The 19,565-nt window shown below is 36.0% G+C and overlaps 2 protein-coding genes across 2 annotated transcripts; both read left to right on the top strand.

Moving 5' to 3' along the window:
- The first annotated feature begins 3,997 nt into the window (after positions 1-3,997).
- On the top strand, positions 3,998-18,296 carry LOC106761889 (delta-aminolevulinic acid dehydratase, chloroplastic). Its single transcript, XM_014645490.2, has 12 exons — positions 3,998-4,453; positions 4,552-4,663; positions 4,997-5,070; positions 6,346-6,414; positions 6,497-6,580; positions 6,675-6,744; positions 14,376-14,431; positions 14,797-14,918; positions 15,903-15,974; positions 16,073-16,154; positions 16,244-16,321; positions 17,921-18,296. Exons 1-12 carry the CDS (start codon positions 4,202-4,204, stop codon positions 18,086-18,088), a joined length of 1,239 nt encoding a protein of 412 aa, XP_014500976.1. The 5' UTR covers positions 3,998-4,201; the 3' UTR covers positions 18,089-18,296.
- Positions 8,538-9,675, top strand: LOC111241659. The gene has a single exon (XM_022780628.1). It carries the CDS (start codon positions 8,554-8,556, stop codon positions 9,643-9,645), a length of 1,092 nt encoding a protein of 363 aa, XP_022636349.1. The 5' UTR covers positions 8,538-8,553; the 3' UTR covers positions 9,646-9,675.
- Positions 18,297-19,565: the final 1,269 nt, after the last annotated feature.

Here is a 19,565-nt window from a genome sequence, read left to right as displayed (position 1 = left end):
TNCTTAATAAATGGTAAAATTTTATTCTAAATTTCTAGAAAAATGTTTATATACATGTATCTTTTTTTTTACATATAATATTTATAATTTTTAACATTATATTATGTTTTAACTCACCGACATGTTTGACTCAAATAACTTGAATAAAATATTTAATTTATTAGATAAATAATATAAAAATATTATTAAATACTTAAAATATAAAAAAAAAGTTCTTTGTTAAAGATTTAGAATTTATTTAGTTCTTTCGTCATTATAAAGTTAGTATATAATAATAATAATATATCATTATTTACTATTAATATTATTATGTTTATTATTTTGTATTACATCTAACTTTTAATTTTATAAAATGAAAATGGCAGAAGTACTAATATTGAAGTTTCCTTCTGAATTTTATATTTTGTAGTATGTTACAAATTCAAATTTGAACCATGTAAATGCTCCATTAATGTAGAGAGAGAAAGATTGTTAAGGATAGTGGGGAGGTGTAGGGTATTTTTGGAATAAAGAAAATAGTGGGGAGGTATAGAATATTTTTGAAATAAATTAAATTAATGGGGAGATACAGGTCCCACTTGGGGAGGTGTAGGGAGCAACAACCTTAAGTTCCTAATCAGTAATTAAGTTCCTAAGAAGAGTATTTCTTCCTACACTACCCCATATTTCTCCTTGCACTCCTATATTTTTTAAAAATTCTAAAACTTTCATGTGCATTTCAAAAAATCCTACATCCTACTTTTTTTATTATTTCAAAATCCATTGAAAAAATAACCCTTCAGCAGATTTTGAAATTCGTTGAAGAATTTTACAAGTCTTTAATAAATTTTGAAATTTGTTGAAAGATTTTTTAAGCTTTTAATGTTTCGAAATATTGAAGTTTTTAAAAATCTTTCAATAAATTTCGAAATTTGATGAAATTTTTTTAACAGATTTTGAAATGTGATGAAAAAAACTATTTTTAGAATGTAAAGGTGCAAACAGAAATATGTGATGATGCTAGAAGAAACAAGTGATTTTGGTGAAAACAATTGTATTTAATTGATTAGGTGAATATGGCACGACGCAATTCAAATGTTCAAATCGCTTGAGCGTAAATGATAAGAAGTTAGTTGATTCAGCCTAGCAAGCAAACTATTCAATCGGTTCAACCCTTTACGCACGATCTAGTTTTTGGTGCAAACAACGTTTCCTTAAACACTTGGAGTTAATTGCAGGTTAAATAATCACTGCATAAATAAACTTTCTGCAATAACATACACTATTTAATTTAGATTTAATTTTCTGAAAATTAAAATTGTTAGTTCGTATTTGTTTTAAATATTTTATACGCATCCTTTCTTTGATTTGAGACAGTTTTGTAGGATAAATCTTAAAGAATCTTGATGGATTTTTTAATATTAAATATTGAAATTACAAAATTAGAAGCTAAGTGCTAACATCTAGATTTTAATAATATTTTAAAATTTGAATTTAAGTATTGAAAAATAAAAATAAAAATAAAATAAATAACTTAATAATTTTTCTTTTTGTAACTTTTGTTTTTTTATATTCAAGGTCATTTTATTTTTGTAATTTTTTTTCAATTAATTTTTTATTCTGAAGATGTCTAAATCATTAACAACATATACGTGAGTGTTAATGAATGACATGGTTGTCATTTTGTCTAACGTGGTTGATCATGGCAGTGAAGCAAATAGGGTTTTCTGGTTTCCCATGATAGTGAAACAATTAGAGTTTTCGACTTTTCTATGGTAGTGAAGTAATTAAAGTTTTATCGTTTCCCATGACAATGAAGCAATTAGGGTTTTTTTGTTTCCCATTAAAGGGAAGCAATTACATTTTTCTAGTTTAGGTTTTTCGATTTGCAGGTTGTTGCTGTTTTGCGGTGGTTTATGGTGGTTCTGTGTTGTAGGTGCGTGGAGGAGACACAATTTTGTGGTGGTCTTCTTTGATGATGCTGTGAAGCGTTAAACTCACCATTTGGGATTTTCTAGTTTGGAAAAGATGACAAATGGCGTTGTGCGTGGTGAAGCAATTAGATTTAATCGCGATTTGAAAAGGGAGATTTGTGGTGGTGTGAACTAGCATTGTGAGTTGAGATTGTAGGTTCAGGTTGTGATTTGCGATTTTGGGTGCTCGGGATTTTGTGGTTTTAGTTTCTTTTTCGATTTGGGGTATTCTACTACAGGTTGCAATTTTCTGTCGCAGGTTGAGATTTCGAACAATGTGGCTTGTGGTGACTCTGTGTTGCTATGTTGTGGTTGACGAAGAAGGAAGGTGCAAGGATGACAAATCGCTGACGACGGTGGAAGGAAACCATGGTAATTTGATGGTGAAAGGTTGAAAATGATGAGGTGGAAAGAGATCATGAGCAACCATGTCAGATAAAATTGGTCACTCATACATAAACACTATATCGTTAACTATTTAGACAATGTCAGATAAAAAGACTAAATTAAACTTTAGACAAGATAACAGAATTCAAACAGTTTATTTTGACTCACACCCGAAATAAGACCAATTAATTTCATTTCTTTCAATCATGAAAACCAGAAAAGAAATTCCACAAAAGTAGCTGTGGTTAGATCCAAGTAAGATTAATTGAACCAATATTTGAGGTTGTTTTAGGCATTTATCTATAACTTGTGGTGAAGCAGCAAAAATAATACAACTGAATATGAAAATGAAGATGCAGTTGAATCAACAATTGGAAGAAGTTGCAATTATTAATTAATAATATGAAATAGTATCGGTTCATTCAAATCAGTGCAGTTTTCATCCGCTATTGTCAATGATTTACGCAGCCATGGAAGAAAGTTGGTTGCAAATTTAATTGCTGATTAGTTCAATACCCCAAGTGGTTGAATTCAATAGATACTAATTAAACGTTTAAAACCAATGTTAATGTATTAACATAGCTAATATATAATATTATATATGTATATATATTATGAGTTTGAAACACACAAAACCAAACCAACGTGTTTTTTTTTTTGGAGTTTGGAGTTGTAGCCTGAAACAGCTGTGCATGCTGTAAGAGTTTAGTTAAGATTTGAGCATCTCTTTAGAGTTGCCAAGTTTGACATTTCACTTCTTTGATTTATTTAAGAATGATGGTTGTTGCATCAAATATCTCTTTTCCTAGATAGTTTTGTTGAGCTTTACTAGTCGTGTTGTGTTTATCACATGAATTATTTGCATCTAAATAAAGTTTTGTTGAGCTTTAACCAATTCTCTTGTGTGCACTATCTCAAAGAGTTTCATTCAATGCATTTTTTTTTTCTTTAAATCAACATATCAAATTACCATCAGTCACTATATATAATGTAAACCTAGTTTAATTGAAATTAGTTTCTTTACAAGGTAATGTTAATAAATGTGTCATTGCATGAGAGAAGACCATGCAAATGTAAACTTTAATTATAGAAGAAATAGAGAGATTCGCAACATTGTCATAGGTTATAAGCGATTAGTTAAAACATAAATTAAAAAAGAATCGGTACGTCATATTTGGACTTGGATAAAAAAAAATAGAGAAATAGATTTTCAAAGTGTTTAGATTCAAAATATGCAAAAGTAGTAATAAATAAAGAAAAAGTTTTGTTTTTCTCTCGTCAAATGATTGAATAGAAAAGTAGCGAGAAAAAAAGTGTTTTCTTTTTCCTTTTTCTCTTTACAGCATACGTTTACCTTTAATACGTGTAGATATTGTGGATTAGGAAAAGATAATAAAAGCTTAAATATGATTTTAATTTCGTAAAATACGAGTAAGGTTTTTACTTTAATTTTGTATTATTTTATGTTTTCAAATTTAAAAATATTAGCTATAGTTTCGATAAAATACCTTTCATAGCTTCTGACATTTTGATATATTTAAAAATAATTTATTTTAAAATTGATAAATAACACGTATTAATATACAAAAATTATATTTTAAAAGATTAGAAAAAAATTGGATACTAAGAGAAGTATTGAATCCTGTACGTACGTCCTCACTTATCCTCTTTCTGCGACTCTCTTCTGATTGGTTATCTGTATTCTCTCCCCATCCTGTAGATCCAACTTTCCTTTTCCTCCTTCATTCCCAATCCCATTCTTCAAGCTTCGCCAGAAAAACTGTAATATCGTTCAAGCAATCTAAAGTTAAAGGGCGCCAAAACCTTCAATCGGTAATTCTAGGCGTTCTATACTGCAATCAATGGCTTCTTTAATCACTAATGCGCCATCCGCGGTCAATTGCCCGAGCTATGTCGGTCTCCGAGCGCCGCAGAGGACCTTCAACTTATGCGTTCCTCAACCTGCCACGAAGTCGTTCCCTCCGCGCCTTTTCGTCGTGAGAGCGAGCGATTCCGAGTTCGAAGCCGCCGTTGTCGCTGGAAAGGTTCCGTCGGCGCCTCCCGTGCCGCCTAAACCGGCGGCTCCGGTTGGGACTCCGGTGGTCCCTTCGCTTGTGAGTCTATTAATTGGTTTTTTGCATTACTGCAACTAACTACGCATTGCTTCGCAATGGTTTGATTGGTTTGGATTGGATGTTGGATTTTGTATTAGCCACTTCATCGGCGTCCTCGTCGGAACCGGAAGTCGCCTGCGCTTCGGTCGGCTTTTCAGGAAACCAGTATTTCGCCGGCGAATTTTGTGTATCCGCTCTTCATCCACGAAGGTTGGTCTCTTTGCCCACGCTGATTTTTTATAACTTAGAACTTATATAAGTTATAAGCATTTTGAGTAAACGCTGTTCTAGTTTCATTTCATTGTTCACTGTCATTTGTACTAAATATAATATAAATATACTACCAAGGAGCCAAGTTTTATAAGATCAGAGACTAAAGTGAGAGTTTTAATTAGTCAAAGACCGATGATTTTGCAAAAGCTTATTTGTTTTTCGTTTTTCACTGTCATTTTTTCGTTTGTAGGTATTGGGTTGTAATATAGACTAGTATTTTCTTGATTATTTGAGCTTGGACCATGAGAACGTTTGAGTTTGAACTTGCAGGCGAAGAAGATACTCCAATCGGAGCTATGCCTGGATGCTACAGGCTTGGATGGAGGCATGGACTTGTAGAAGAGGTTTTATCTGCTACTGGTTATGTGTCTCTTACTGTCATGCATGACATAAATGAATCCCTTATTTGCCTCAAGTTTTTTATTTCACTTTTACGTTCTTCTATTTTAGTGCCGAAAGTCATAAAGCGAGTGGAATTTTGGAAATGTTGTAGAGTGAAGTACGAGTTAACAAAATCAAACCATTCACATATAATAGTGAATCTGGGGTTTAGAGATGTCTCTCTACTTTGTTTTAAAACCAGACTGGCTAGTTGGATCAGAAAACCAGTCAACCACTCCGTTAACCAGTTCAAAGAAACCACAAAACCAGCCTTTAGAGAAACCTGGTTGAGGAACCCAAAAACCGGTAAAAGATTAGTTTGTATGTTATTTAAAAAAATTGTCAAAAAATAAAAGTGAACCTAAAATATTTGTTATGTTTTGTTCTATGTCTAAACTTATTGTTTATAATTATCGATGTCTATTATTGAAATTTCAATTTAACTATCATACCTTATTCCATTTGAAGTTTTATATACATTTTAAAGGTTAAGAACCTAAAAGTTTATGTTTTCTTAACATTGTTTTACATATTATTCAACTATTTCTATTCAACTATGGTTGAACCAAGGTTGGGTCTATTGCTCCGCTTGCTATTGGACCACTATTGGATCATCCATTAATGTTTAGTTTCATATTCGAGATGTTATGCCTTGGCGTGAGGGGTTATTGAAAGTCTCACATCAATTAAAAATAAGGTTAATTTACAATTTACAGTATATAAAGGAGTACAAAATTTATCTTAAGTCAATTTTGTAAGATTGAGTTAAGTTTAAAATCTACCTCTAAACATAGTCATGCCTTTCTAGGGTAGGTGTAGGTTTTGCTTGGGTACTAGCGAAAACACAACCATCGTTGCACATGCTTGTCCACATTTTTTATTATATTAATTTATTTTAATTAAAACATTGTTGGAGAAGCAATATAGACTGCAGATTTGCATGAAGAGGAAGAAAGAAAATGTAATTGTATTGTAGAGTAATGGCATATACGTAACAAAATAGTAGTTTTGAGGTTCAAAATATTGAGAAGGGCAAAATAGGAATGTCAAAATGTATATACAAAATGGGTCTCCATTGTATATTGTTATAAATGTTATCGATTATAACTTAGGAGTATAGACACAAATGAAACGTTTTTCTTGTTTATATTTTTAAACTGTGTGGGTGATATTATTTTGACTGTATCTTGTGTAACTTACTAAGTTTAGTAATTTTCCGTGGGCATTTTGTTCTTCAGGTTGCAAAAGCACGGGATGTTGGTGTTAATAGTATTGTGCTCTTCCCCAAAATTCCAGATGCTTTGAAGGTTCTATTCTCTCTCCTGTAAACTATAGGTCTTTAGTCAGATAACTATAGCATAATCTAATATAACAACTTTCTCCCTTTAGTCTCCCACAGGAGATGAAGCATACAATGAAAATGGTTTAGTGCCTCGGACAATTCGTTTGCTCAAGGATAAGTACCCAGACCTTGTAAGTGAACACTATTTCCATAATTTGAAGATATTATACTGTGGTATATAAGGGAAGGTAAGCCAATGACCTTTCTCGTTCAATCTTTCTTCAGGTTATTTATACGGATGTTGCATTAGATCCTTATTCATCAGATGGGCATGATGGCATAGTTAGAGAAGATGGTAAGCTATCAAATTTTCCTTTTATACTTTATTTAGAAACCTATTGAGAAAAATGAAGAAATTATAGGGTAGTTGGTTATTGCTATATTTAAATCAATATTGTTATTTCCCACACCGTGTGGACCTCGAAACTTCGAACATATGTGTCATGTAGAGATATAAGTTTGGTTTGGTGGTAAAAGTTGGAAGAGAGGAAAATATAGGTCATGGGTTCAAGGTCTTCTCACTAACCAAAACTAACATATTAGTAACTAATATTTGTCGATAAAAAATAATGTAATCCTGAATCTGATGTCTTGACTTAACTCATGAGAATTTTGTGAAGTTAGGGCATGGATGCTAAATAAGAATATTGTTTAAAGATGGTGTCAAAATGGGTTTCAACTTGTGAGTCAATCCGACTCACCACATGATTGAGCCGAGTTAGTTTAAAAAAAATCAGTTTTTTTAAATGAGTCAAACTGTTAGGCCATTACTTGTATATAGTAGAAGGAAAACCGGTACACAGACCGGTTTACAGCCTAACTGCCAAGGCAGTTAGAATGGGTAGTTAGGAGGTTTGTATATAAGGGCTGTGAGAATAGTTTAAGGGGTTAGCGAAGTAAATACCATTGTTTGACAGGAACGTGTTGTCCTGATCAGGAGGAGGTTAGGCTCTCTACATTGTATCTTGATTGTTTTGTGAATAAAGAAGCTATTCAGCATTCTTGTGTTGTGTTTGGGTAAAGAGGAGTGAATTTCTATTAGGTTCTTGATTAAAGAACCTAACATTTGGTCCTACCTGTCGGATCAAGGAGGAGAAGAATCAGCGATGGGTAGCCAGACGGAGGGAAGATTAGACAATTTGGAGATTACGGTGGAGGGAATTAAGGAGGAGACTGTCGCGATCAGACGCGACTTACAGCAAATGATGAGGTTGATGAGTGGACGTCCGAACCATCAAGGGGGTGGTTCTGAGGGGAGTAGCAGTTCAGTGAATGAAAATCCTGGGAGGGGCGAGACTGGAGGAATACCACACAACTGGAGGAAGAGGGTGGACTTGCCATCCTTTGAAGGCGGAGACCCATATATCTGGATTAATCGAGCCGAAAGATTCTTCGACATCCAGAAAGTGGCGGAGGAGGATAAAGTTGAACTCGCTTACATTAGCATGGAAGGGAGCTCGAGTTATTGGTTCAAGTATTGGCGGGAGAAAACCAAGAATCGGACGTGGATGGGGTTGAAAGCTGGGCTGATTAATCGCTTTGGTGGTGGGTTCAGGGGAACGGTCTACGACTAGATGGCCACTCTGAGGCAAGATGGAACGTTGGAAGAGTTTGTGAGGAGTTTCCAGATGTTACTGGGTTAGACCCAGGGCCTGTCGGAGGAGTTGATTCTGGGTTTCTTCCTGGCGGGGTTGCGGGAAGACATCAAGGGGCAAGTCAAAATTCAGGATCCCTCAGACTTGATGGTCGCGATTAGGGTCGCTAGACACGTGGAGGATGCCATTATCAGAGCGCATGGAGGAGGATGGAATATGATGAAGGGTCAGCAACCGTGGGTTCGAGCGGTTGGGGCGGTGACGAGAAACGAGAACGGTCGGCTAGCTACGAGTCAAACGAACGGAGTTGAAGGGGTAGGAGCAGTGAATGGAGTAGGACCGAATGGTATGGCAAAACCGAATGGTATGGAGGGGATAGAGGCTAGTCGCAGACCGAACGGTATGGAGGGGACAGAGGCTAGTCGTAGACCGAATGGTCCGGACAATAGAAACCGAACGGTCAGAAACTTACCTTACCCAGAGTACTTGAGAAGGAGGGTCGAAGGGAGATGTTTCCAATGTGGGGTCCTTTCGCTCCAAGTGACGAGGGTGATGAATCAAAAGAAGAGGTTGGCGAGGAGACGAAACCCATGGAGCTATCGGCGTGTTCTGCGGAGGGGTTGACGCCGCTGAAAACGATGAAGTTGATAGGGTTGATCAGGGAAAAACGAGTGGTGGTCCTCATTGATAGTGGGGCCAACCATAACTTCATTAGCCGGAGGGTGGTTGAGGAGTTGAAACTGCCGGTGGTGGATATGCCATCGTATACTGTGAGTCTCGGTGACGACCATAAGAAGGTGACGAGGGGGAGATGCGAAACAGTTCGAATAAGCTTGGGAGATACCACGGTAGAGGAGGAGCTATACGTGCTTGAACTGGGGGGTGTGGACGTCGTCTTGGGAATTGCCTGGTTGGCTAAACTGGGTGAAGTGGTGATTAACTGGAGGGAGATGTCGATGCGGTTTGGAGTGGCGAACGAGAAGATCACGATTCGGGGGGACCCGGCTTTATCAAGACAGCTGGTGGAACCTAGGGAGTTATGGAAGATAGTGGATGGTGACTCATGGGCACTTGTTTGGGAGTTAGGTGTAGTGGAGCAGGAAACAAGGGGTGAGGTGGCACATGATTTGACAGAAGTGCAGGTAGTGGAATTACGAGCTGTCCTGCAAGCCCATGGATGCGTGTTCCAGGAAAGAGAAGGGCTGCCACCTCGTCGCAATTTAGAGCATAGGATTGTGCTTAAAGAGGGAACAAATCCTATAAATGTCCGGCTATATAGATATCCATATCTCATGAAAGAGGAGATTGAAAAGCAAGTTGCAGACATGTTAAAAGCTGGTATTATAAGGCCCAGTCAGAGTCCTTACTCAAGTCTTGTAATTTTGGTGAAGAAGAAGGACGAAAGCTGGAGGTTCTGCGTTGATTATCGGGCCCTGAACAAAGCTACTGTTCCGGATAAATTCCCGATACCGGTTATTGAAGAGTTGCTGGATGAACTCAAGGGAGCAAGATATTTCTCCAAGTTGGACCTGAAGGCCGGCTATCATCAGATTAGGATGGGGGCAGCAGATATTTCGAAGACGGCCTTCCGAACCCACTAAGGCCACTTTGAGTTTTTGGTGATGCCCTTTGGTTTAATGAATGCGCCGACTACCTTTCAGAATGCGATGAATGATTTAATGGCAGCATATTTGAGAAAGTGGGTGCTCGTCTTCTTCGACGATATCCTTGTTTACAGCCCCACTTGGGAAGAACATATGAAGCATTTGAAGATGGTGTTGCAGTTACTGGAACAACATGGGTGGGTTGCAAATCCCAAGAAATGTGAATTTGGAAAGCAGCGAGTACATTATCTGGGTCATCAGATCTCAGAGCAGGGTGTTGAAATGGATCAAGATAAAATCAAAGCAATAGTGGAATGGGGGGAACCGAAGAACTTGAAAGCCTTGAGAGGATTCTTGGGTTTGACCGGTTACTATAGAAGATTTGTGCAGAGATATGGGGAGCTGGCCAGACCGTTGACAGAGCTGTTAAAAAAGGGGAAGTTTGAGTGGACAGAGAAGGCTGGAGCAGCCATGACAGCTCTGAAGTCAGCTATCATGACTGCACCAGTTCTAGTGTTGCCCGATTTCACTTAGGAGTTTCACTTGGAGTGTGATGCTTCAGGAGGAGGTGTTGGTGTTGTGTTAATGCAAAACAGGAAGCCCATTACGTTCTTTAGTAGGGCTTTGTCAGACGGATCTTTGAGTAAATCCACTACGAAAAGGAGTTGATGGCTTTGGTGATGGCCATCCAGCACTGGAGGCCGTATCTGTTAGGGAGAAAGTTTGTGGTGCATACAGATCAACGTAGCCTTAAATATCTGTTGGAACAGAGGATTACAACTTAGAGTCAACAAAATTGGATAGCCAAACTGATGGGCTACGATTTTGACATAGTGTACAAGCCAGGAAGTGCAAATAAAGTAGCAGATGCCTTATCGAGAAGGGAAGAAGGGAATATGGAGGAACTGGAACTGCGAACTATAGCCCGACCATATTGGCATGACTTCCAAGACATTCTAAAGGAAGTAGAGGAAGATGAAACACTTAAAAAGATCATTGAAGATGTAAGGAGGGATCCGAATTCACATGCTGCTTATATTATGGAGAAGGACCGACTGCATTATAAGGGGAGGTTGGTTTTGTTGGCCAAATCTAGTTGGATTCCTAGATTGCTGGCTGAATTTCACGTAACTAACACTGGAGGACATTCGGGAGTATTCCGAACGTATAGAAGAATCGCCCAATCATTATATTGGGTGGGGATGAAAAGGACTGTGACCGAGTATGTGGCTGCATGTGTGATCTGTCAACAACATAAGTATATGGCTGCATCACCCCAAGGTTTATTACAACCTCTACCAATCTTGCAGGCTATTTGGGAGGAAATGAGCATGGACTTCATCGTCAAGCTGCCCAAATCTCAAGGCTTTGACGCTATTTTGGTGGTGGTGGATAGGTTGAGCAAGTATAGCCACTTCATTGCCTTGAGACACCCTTACTCAGCTCGTACAGTGGCAGAGATTTTTACTCAGGAGATAGTTCGACTCGACGGGATTCCTACATCAATTGTTAGTGATAGGGATCCTTTGTTTCTCAGTGTATTTTGGAGGGAGCTCTTTAAACTGCAGGGCACCCAGCTCAAAATGAGCACAACTTACCATCCAGAAACTGATGATCAAACAGAGGTGGTAAACAGGATTCTTGAAGGGTACTTGAGGTGTTTTTGTTCCGAGCAACCTAGGAGTTGGAAGACAGTTTTACCTTGGGCAGAATACTATAATACCAGTTATCAGACTGCAGCAAAATGTTCTCCTTTTGAGATTGTATATGGACGTCCCCCACCAGCTTTGAGTCGATTTATACCTAGGGAAACAGCTGTTGAAACGGTGGCACAAAATTTGATTACTAGAGATGAAGCGCTGAGGCAATTACAACAACATCTAAAACGAGCGCAAGATGCTATGGTGAATCAGGCAAATAAAAAGAGGAGGAAAGCAGATATCAAGGTGGGAGATTGGGTTTATTTGCGGATCAGGCCCCACAGGCAGTCTTCTATGCCGACATGTTTACATCCTAAACTTGCAGCACGTTACTATGGCCCTTTCCAGGTGTTACAACAGGTGGGAAAGGTTGCTTTTCGCCTACAGTTGCCCGAGACAGCTAGGATTCATCCCATCTTTCATGTATCGCAATTGAAGAAGGCGGTGGGAGAGAAAAGAGTAGAAAAGGAATTGTCGGTGGAGCTACAGGCCGAGGGGCCCATGTTTTGGCCTGTGCGGATCTTAGAAAGGAGACAAAGGCAGTTGGGGGAAGTGGCAGTACCACAGGTTCTGATAGAATGGCAAGAAGGCAGCCGTGAGGGAGCGACCTGGGAAGATGTGGCTACTATTCAGGAACAATATCTTGAATTCAACCTTGGGGACAAGGTTGTTTTAGGCGAGGGGGGTATTGTTAGGCCATTACTTGTATATAGTAGAAGGAAAACCGATACGCAGACCGGTTTACAGCCTAACTGCCAAGGCAGTTAGAATGGGTAGTTAGGAGGTTTGTATATAAGGGCTGTGAGAATAGTTTGAGGGGTTAGCGAAGTAAATACCATTGTTTGACAGGAACGTGTTGTCCTGATCAGGGGGAGGTTAGGCTCTCTACATTGTATCTTGATTGTTTTGTGAATAAAGAAGCTATTCAGCATTGTTGTGTTGTGTTTGGATAAAGAGGAGTGAAAACAAACTTAACTTAACTCATTTAACTTGCGAGTTAAACGAGTTCGAGTTGAGTTGGAGGTGGGTTAAATCCGTAACTCACCAACAACGACCTTTTATTACTTTTTTATCATTTTTTTATTGTAATTATTTATTACTTCCAATTACTTAGGTTGACAATTTGATATTTTTAAAGATTAGAATGTTGTTTCATAGTATTTGAATAGTTTGGATGCTTAATTTATTTGTTTGTCCAATTATATAGGCTGACAATTTAATTTTCAATTACTATCTTTATAATAATGTTTGGTGAAATATGTTAACATTATTGTATTGCTATAAATAGATGAGTCGAGTGAATCCACTTTGACTATACCACAACAAATATATGAAATAAATTAAGAAAACAAAACATTGTTAAGTAAGTTAACCCATCTAACCTGCCAATCCTTTGTGGGTCGAACGGGGTTACAAAATTTATGTAGGTGACTTGGGTTGAACTGTCTATTTTTTAGCTCTATCTATGGTGAGTTAACCCATCTGAACGGGGTTGACTCACTTTTACTCTCCTATTCAGAGACGATCTTGTTTTATGGTGAGAAATGATCTGGAAGAAGTATCGAATTGTTCCCAATATTCTTGCACTCATTCCTCTTGTTTCAAACCTAACAAGATTTTGTAAGGATATTGGACCATGGAGTGCTCCAAATGCCTAACTACAACATACCTAAACATTGACCAAATTTGGTTCTTAGTACAAGATTTCACCCATTTAAACCGTGACAAAGCACATCCCTCCATTTCCTTCTTAACTCCCTGTATCCTCTCCCTAATTGAATCTCCTTCTACTAAAAATACTTCTTATCCTTTAACCTAGTTGTAGGTGTCTACTCTAGCAAACAAAGGAATATCTATTGTCTCCAACACTCGTCTCTTGGTCATCTTGCTTGTCTGCCTAAGGCCCACTTTTAAGTCTTCCATTTTCCGACTCCTGGTGATGCATTTCTCCGAAGTCCCCACCATACCTTTATTGGAGAATTGTGTCTTCAAGGTGTTCAATCTTTTTCATTCTCGCTTCTTGTAGCTCACTGATTCTAAACTGCTTCAAAGTTTCTAAACTTCTCTACCAAGTAATCTCTTGCTTTCATTCTTGTCCAAAACGTGTTGTGCTCCCTGGACCTTTTATTACTTTTGATAGAAACCTCGTTTCTTATTACAAGGAATAAGGTAACTGTCCCCTAATTATAGCACTGCAGAACTTCGAGGGTCTGCACCTCCTCATACCCAACGGCCCCAGTTCTCTTATTAAGTACAATATGATCTTTTTTCTTATCTCTATTTATGGATGGCTATGAGTGATACTCTTTGCTGACTGTAAATAACTAATGAGTTATCTGACTATGTTTTGTTTTTGTTTCCTTCTGGATTAGCAGATAATAAGGAACACAAGAAGAGAATAGGTTCTACTTTGTTATTTGAATCACCATTATAAGGGTTCCTAAGTTTTATGGTAGGATGTCTACCTACTTATAAGTTGACCTTAAGGTATTTTTGGATCACAAAATGAAATTATTTGGAATTGAAATGTGAATAGAATTAAGAATGCAGTTGTTTGGAATGGTAAGTATGTGCAATGAAGATATAGATCAATAATAATATAAAGCTAGGATAATTCAACATGGAAAATTATACAAAATACAAGGTAAGAAAATGAGCATTGATTCATTTCATTCTGCAACGAATGGTCATTTATGATTCTGTGGAATCAAGACTCTTGATTTTTTTTTCCCATACTACCCATAAAAGACTGGAATTGAATCGGTATTATTCTCCCCTTTGCCATGTACCCTCTACTTTTAGTTTAGTACTTTTTGAACGGGTCCGTCTGTTTTTCTTTTATTCCAATAGTATTATTTTTGAAGAAAAATATTATTTCCTTAGGAATAATTGACATTGATCTTAATATGAGTTTGTGGCTCTATTTATCAACTTTTGTTGGGAAAAGAGTAGTGACCTAATCTGGTTGAGTTTGAGAGAAGTGGTCCTTCTTCATTAATTAAATTATACATCCTTGATATCCTGTAGGAGTTATTATGAATGACGAAACAGTTCATCAGCTATGTAAACAAGCTGTAGCCCAGGTAATGACTGTCTTCTATGTACTTTTTCGACTGTAAGCTCAATAATGTTTCAGTTTTTTTGAACACATTGGTTGCCTCCAGTAAGGCCTTGAAATGTTCATTCACTCCCAAATAAGTTTCACTTGTTTCATTTATCAATGTTATTTGATTCTTGTAAATAATGGATTCAACATGGTGGTGTCTCAACTCCGAGATAGGATAAAATAAAAGAGGAAAGAACCGATGCTTTAGGGATATTAAAGGTTGATTATACTGAAAAATCATCATATGCTTTTATGCTCCCAATCTCGAAGGTTTCCTTGCTACATTTCTCTATTGCATCACTAACAATATGTTTGTTTATTTTCTTTTTAATTTACTAAAAGGCCCAAGCTGGAGCAGATGTTGTCAGTCCTAGTGATATGATGGATGGTCGAGTAGGAGCATTGCGTGCAGCTCTTGATGCTGAAGGCTTTCAACATGTTTCTATAATGTCCTATACGGCAAAGTAATTTTTACTTGCCATTTCTTTTTCTAATCTCATTTTCTGTTTATACAAGCTTTCACTGGAAACTACTGAAGGCTTAATCAGTACGGAGATGTATACATGCATCCAAAATTAGAAATAACTCCAACGAAAATAAAAAAGAGAATTTGAAAATTAAAACTCAAAAATAACTAAATATGTAGTATTATATTTCATTGTTACAACTTAGAAGAATGAGTTTATGGAGAGAATCTAGAGTTACTATCAAATGATATTGGTTAAGAAGTGAATTTTAAACCTAAATCAATTTCACAAAAACTGGTTTGAAATGTGAGGTTTGCATCCATTTATATACTATAAATTGACTTTATCTTTAGTCGATATGGGACTTTCAGCATACTTCTCTCATGATGAGATATATACATCTCGAACGTAGGATGACAGTAATGGGTGATTTGATAGTGGATAGAATAATATGTGCAATAAACAACAAATTTCACTAGGATAGACTCTAATAATGACTCTGATACCATGTTAAAAAGTGAATTTTAAATCTAATTCAACCCTACAAAATTAGTTTGTAAAGTGAGGTTTGGATCCATATATACTCTAAATTGTTGAACTTCCAACAATATCTATTATCTACTGTATGTTATAAAAGATCCAAAATGTGGGGGATATTGATTTAATTTTTTATGTGAAACAATTCTATCGTGACCAAGTTGGTTTCTTTCTCATCCAACTTATAAGCAATTTTATCATCCTTACTGCCATTGTTATGACCATCCAAATAATTTAGATTTGCATGTTCTTGCTGCCATAAGCTATCTCACTATTTTTGCTAGTTGTTACTGAGTTTATTCATTAACAAACAGTTATGTACGAATATAAATTTTACTTAAAAAGATGGATTGGTGAAGGTTGTTATTGGCTTCATCCATGTCCTTTTTGTGTGTCTGGTACATAATTTGGTCCAAAACAATGCCATTTATCTATTGCCAACAGGTATGCAAGTTCTTTCTATGGTCCATTTAGAGAGGCACTGGACTCCAATCCCCGGTTTGGAGACAAGAAAACGTATGTATTATCTTGAAATTGAACTTACCATTCTATGAAATCGATAATCCATTACTGATTCTTGGTTTGTTCATAAATATGGCCTGGCTGAACAAAAGTTATCAGATGAACCCAGCTAATTACAGAGAAGCTCTGACTGAGATGCGGGAGGATGAATCTGAAGGGGCTGACATTCTCTTGGTTGGTTCACTTTTCTTGTGCGTTTGGGTGCAATTTATTCTCACTTTTACCTGCACTATTTTTACAAACATGAACAAATGGATTTGCAGGTAAAGCCTGGTCTTCCTTACTTGGATATCATAAGGCTGCTCAGGGATAATTCTCCTTTGCCAATTGCAGCATACCAGGTTCTTTTCTTTACCCATTCTAGCACTAAGCTTAATATTTCTGATTAAAAGTTGATCAAATATTAATAAATTTTATCTGGTAAAATCTGTATTGAGCTTGCTGCAAGCGACAGAAGACTATATATATAGTAGACAAATATCACAACTCTAATTTAATATCAGGCGGAGGCACACAAGTTTGTGTGATTTAACAGTTATTGCTCTTTGACCAATATGCTATTACATTGCATCAAATTCTAATACGATACTTTCGAAGAAATGATTGGATGGAAATTTGTTTCTATAAATATCCGTGGCCTTTGATTCTGGCAATTTGAAAATACGACATCCTTGCACTATTAATTAAATTTTTAACCATCAGCAAATGAAATGCTAGAAAATTAAGTTGTTGAAGAAATTTGTTTGATATGCTAGTTTATTTTCAACCCTTTTAGTAATTATAAATTACTCAGTTTAAGTGTTCTGTAACGATTGTCCAACTTTTAGTTGCTCTCTAGTGACCCCTATGAGATCTTGAACTTTGTTTACACAGTGGAAATTGTATGACTTGAATGAATTAATAACAAAGGAAGAAGATTTTTATTCAATTGATTTGAAACAATACATAATAGTAACAATAATATTTCATTAAAAAAATTTAAAAAGTTATTTATAAAATAATAAAATATTATATTATTTATAAATATTTTAATATAGGTTTAAACCTCTTTTTGGTCCCTAAGTTATAAACGGATGTTCAGTTTAGTCTCCGTTTTTAAAAATGTAAATCTTTGGTCCCTAAGTTATAAAAGATGTATCAAATGAGTCTTTTTTTGACTTGAAATACTGTTTTTTGTTGTTTCTTAACAACTGTTACATCTTTAGATTGCTCTGATTTGTTTCTTAATAATAACAACACTTTAGATTGTTTTTTGTACTTTGACTATGAACATCAAAAAAAGGACTCATTTGATACATTTTTTATAACTTAGGAATCAAAGGTTTACATTTTCAAAAGCGAGGACTAAACTGAACATCCGCTCATAACTTAGAGACCAAAAAGAGGTTTAAACCTTTAATATATTTTTATATAAAGTAAATTCTTATGAGTTTATAATTCGACGAGTTTACTAAACTCTCTATTCACAACATTGCTTATACCAACTAAAAAGAATTAATAACAAAGAAAAGATTTTTATTCAATTGAGTACATTCACTTCTGTATATAGAGAATTCAAACTCTAAAATAATAATTACAAAAGATCTCTATAATCTTCTAACAACTTTTAGTGATTTAAAATCCTACTAACAATTTTCAGTACTACATTTGATATCCAACTAACAACAGTATGAAAAGAAGACAAAATAAAAAAGAATCTTGTGAATAATGGAAGCTAGTCCAACAGCATATGAAAATTGTTCATCAAAGATTTAATGGGTGCGGTTATTCTTGAGAGGGATACCCTAACTTATCAGGTCTTTAAAGCTGGGAATAAAAGGAAACCTTTGCATACTTTTATGTGAATGAAAAGATTTAGTTCTGAATAGTTTTGAAACAAGTTTACTTGCTTTATCACCTTCACCATCCTTTTTTATTATAATTCTTAATTCATGAAACAGGTTTCTGGTGAATACGCAATGATAAAGGCTGCTGGTGCTCTCAAAATGATAGACGAAGAAAAAGTTATGATGGAGTCACTGATGTGCCTCCGAAGGGCCGGTGCCGATATCATCCTCACATATTCTGCTCTGCAAGCTGCCAGATGTTTGTGTGGAGAAAAGAGGTGAGAGATTCTCCAATCACGTAAGGCATTGTTCACAGAGAGACAGATGAGATTTTCGAATTATGTGGAAGGCTGAAGAGATTTCCTAATACCAGTATGTTAAGCTGGAATTTTGTCAGTTGTAAATTGTTTAAGAATGACTTTGGGGTATGTGTATAGAGAGACACATTCGTAATAAAATATTATGGTGTGGTTTGATTTTTTTTTTTTTATTTAATAACCTAATAGAAAAAGACATGGCCGCTGTTAATACGAACAAGGTGATTTTTCAGGCGTGGAATACTGTAGTGGCAGGAAAATGCCTAAATGGTGATACAGCGTTTTTTAAAGCTGTCAAAACTCATAATCTCTATCCTGAAAGATCATTTTGGAATAATTTGTAATGATATTTATCATATTGAATAAACTTTTCAGAAAAATAAAAATTATTCTAAATTTCTCTTGAAATGATTCTGAAACCTTCTTTTAGGAATGACTCTGGAATGCTATTTCCAAAATTATTCTGGAATGTTCTTTAAAAAAGAAAAGCTTTCGGAAAATCTTCATGTTCCATGCGTCCTTTTCTTCCAAGTTCCCAGATAAGCACATCCAGAAATATGACTTGTGTCAAAGGTTGGCACGTACATGGTTTTACTCAAATTTACATAATTATCTGAAAAGAATTATGAAATAGTTGACTTTGACTTCGTGACAGTTTGTATGAATTTATTGAAAACTTGCCAATGTGAGGGTTTGTTGTTATTCGGGAATTGAAGCATACAAAAGAATAGAAAGAACTTAAAGTTTTCTGTAATAGACTCTTCCGGATAAAACACTTCTCTTCATGTTTATAAACTTGTCGATGTGAGGATTTGTTTTTATTGGGAAATTGAAGCTTACAAAAGGACGCAAAGAACCTATCTTGTTAAGAGGACGTGCTTAAACGATTGATTTCGTTAAGAATGTAAGAGTCTGGACAAAGATAATATATTAAAGTAAATTTTTATTTAGTTTTGATATAAACCTAATTACTATTGGACAAACTAGGAAGTTTTGGGTGATTAGAAGAGAGAGAAAGGGGTATTGTTTGTTTGAAAAGAATCAGGGAGGTTGTTTGACGGAGAGGATTTGGAGGAATTTTGCTAATTGATGAAAGAAATGGAGCTACCACAGAGGTTTATTTTAATATCCAAGACACGTGAATTTTGCCTAGCTGTATATGGAAGGAGCCAGATAATGAATATGAGGAGTTAACATGGGAAGATTTGAAAAATAAAAATAAAAAATGTTCGAGAGATATGGAGAAGGAAGAGTTTATGATCAGTTGGCTTATCTGAAGCAAACCGGAAACAGGAAGTATAGAGAATTATATTAGAAGTTGAATATTTAATTGCCTAGATACCGTAAATGAATGACGAACAATTCTTCTCCTACTTTAATCAGGCTTGAAAGACGAAATTCGTGCAAGGATGCGAAGCTTACACATTGCAAATCCTCTCTCC

The sequence above is a fragment of the Vigna radiata genome, chromosome 5 (genome assembly GCF_000741045.1).
Source record: "Vigna radiata var. radiata cultivar VC1973A chromosome 5, Vradiata_ver6, whole genome shotgun sequence".
Taxonomy (NCBI): Eukaryota; Viridiplantae; Streptophyta; class Magnoliopsida; order Fabales; family Fabaceae; genus Vigna; species Vigna radiata.
Note: the sequence above shows the minus strand (reverse complement) of the source record. Positions and strands in the feature narration are given on the sequence as shown.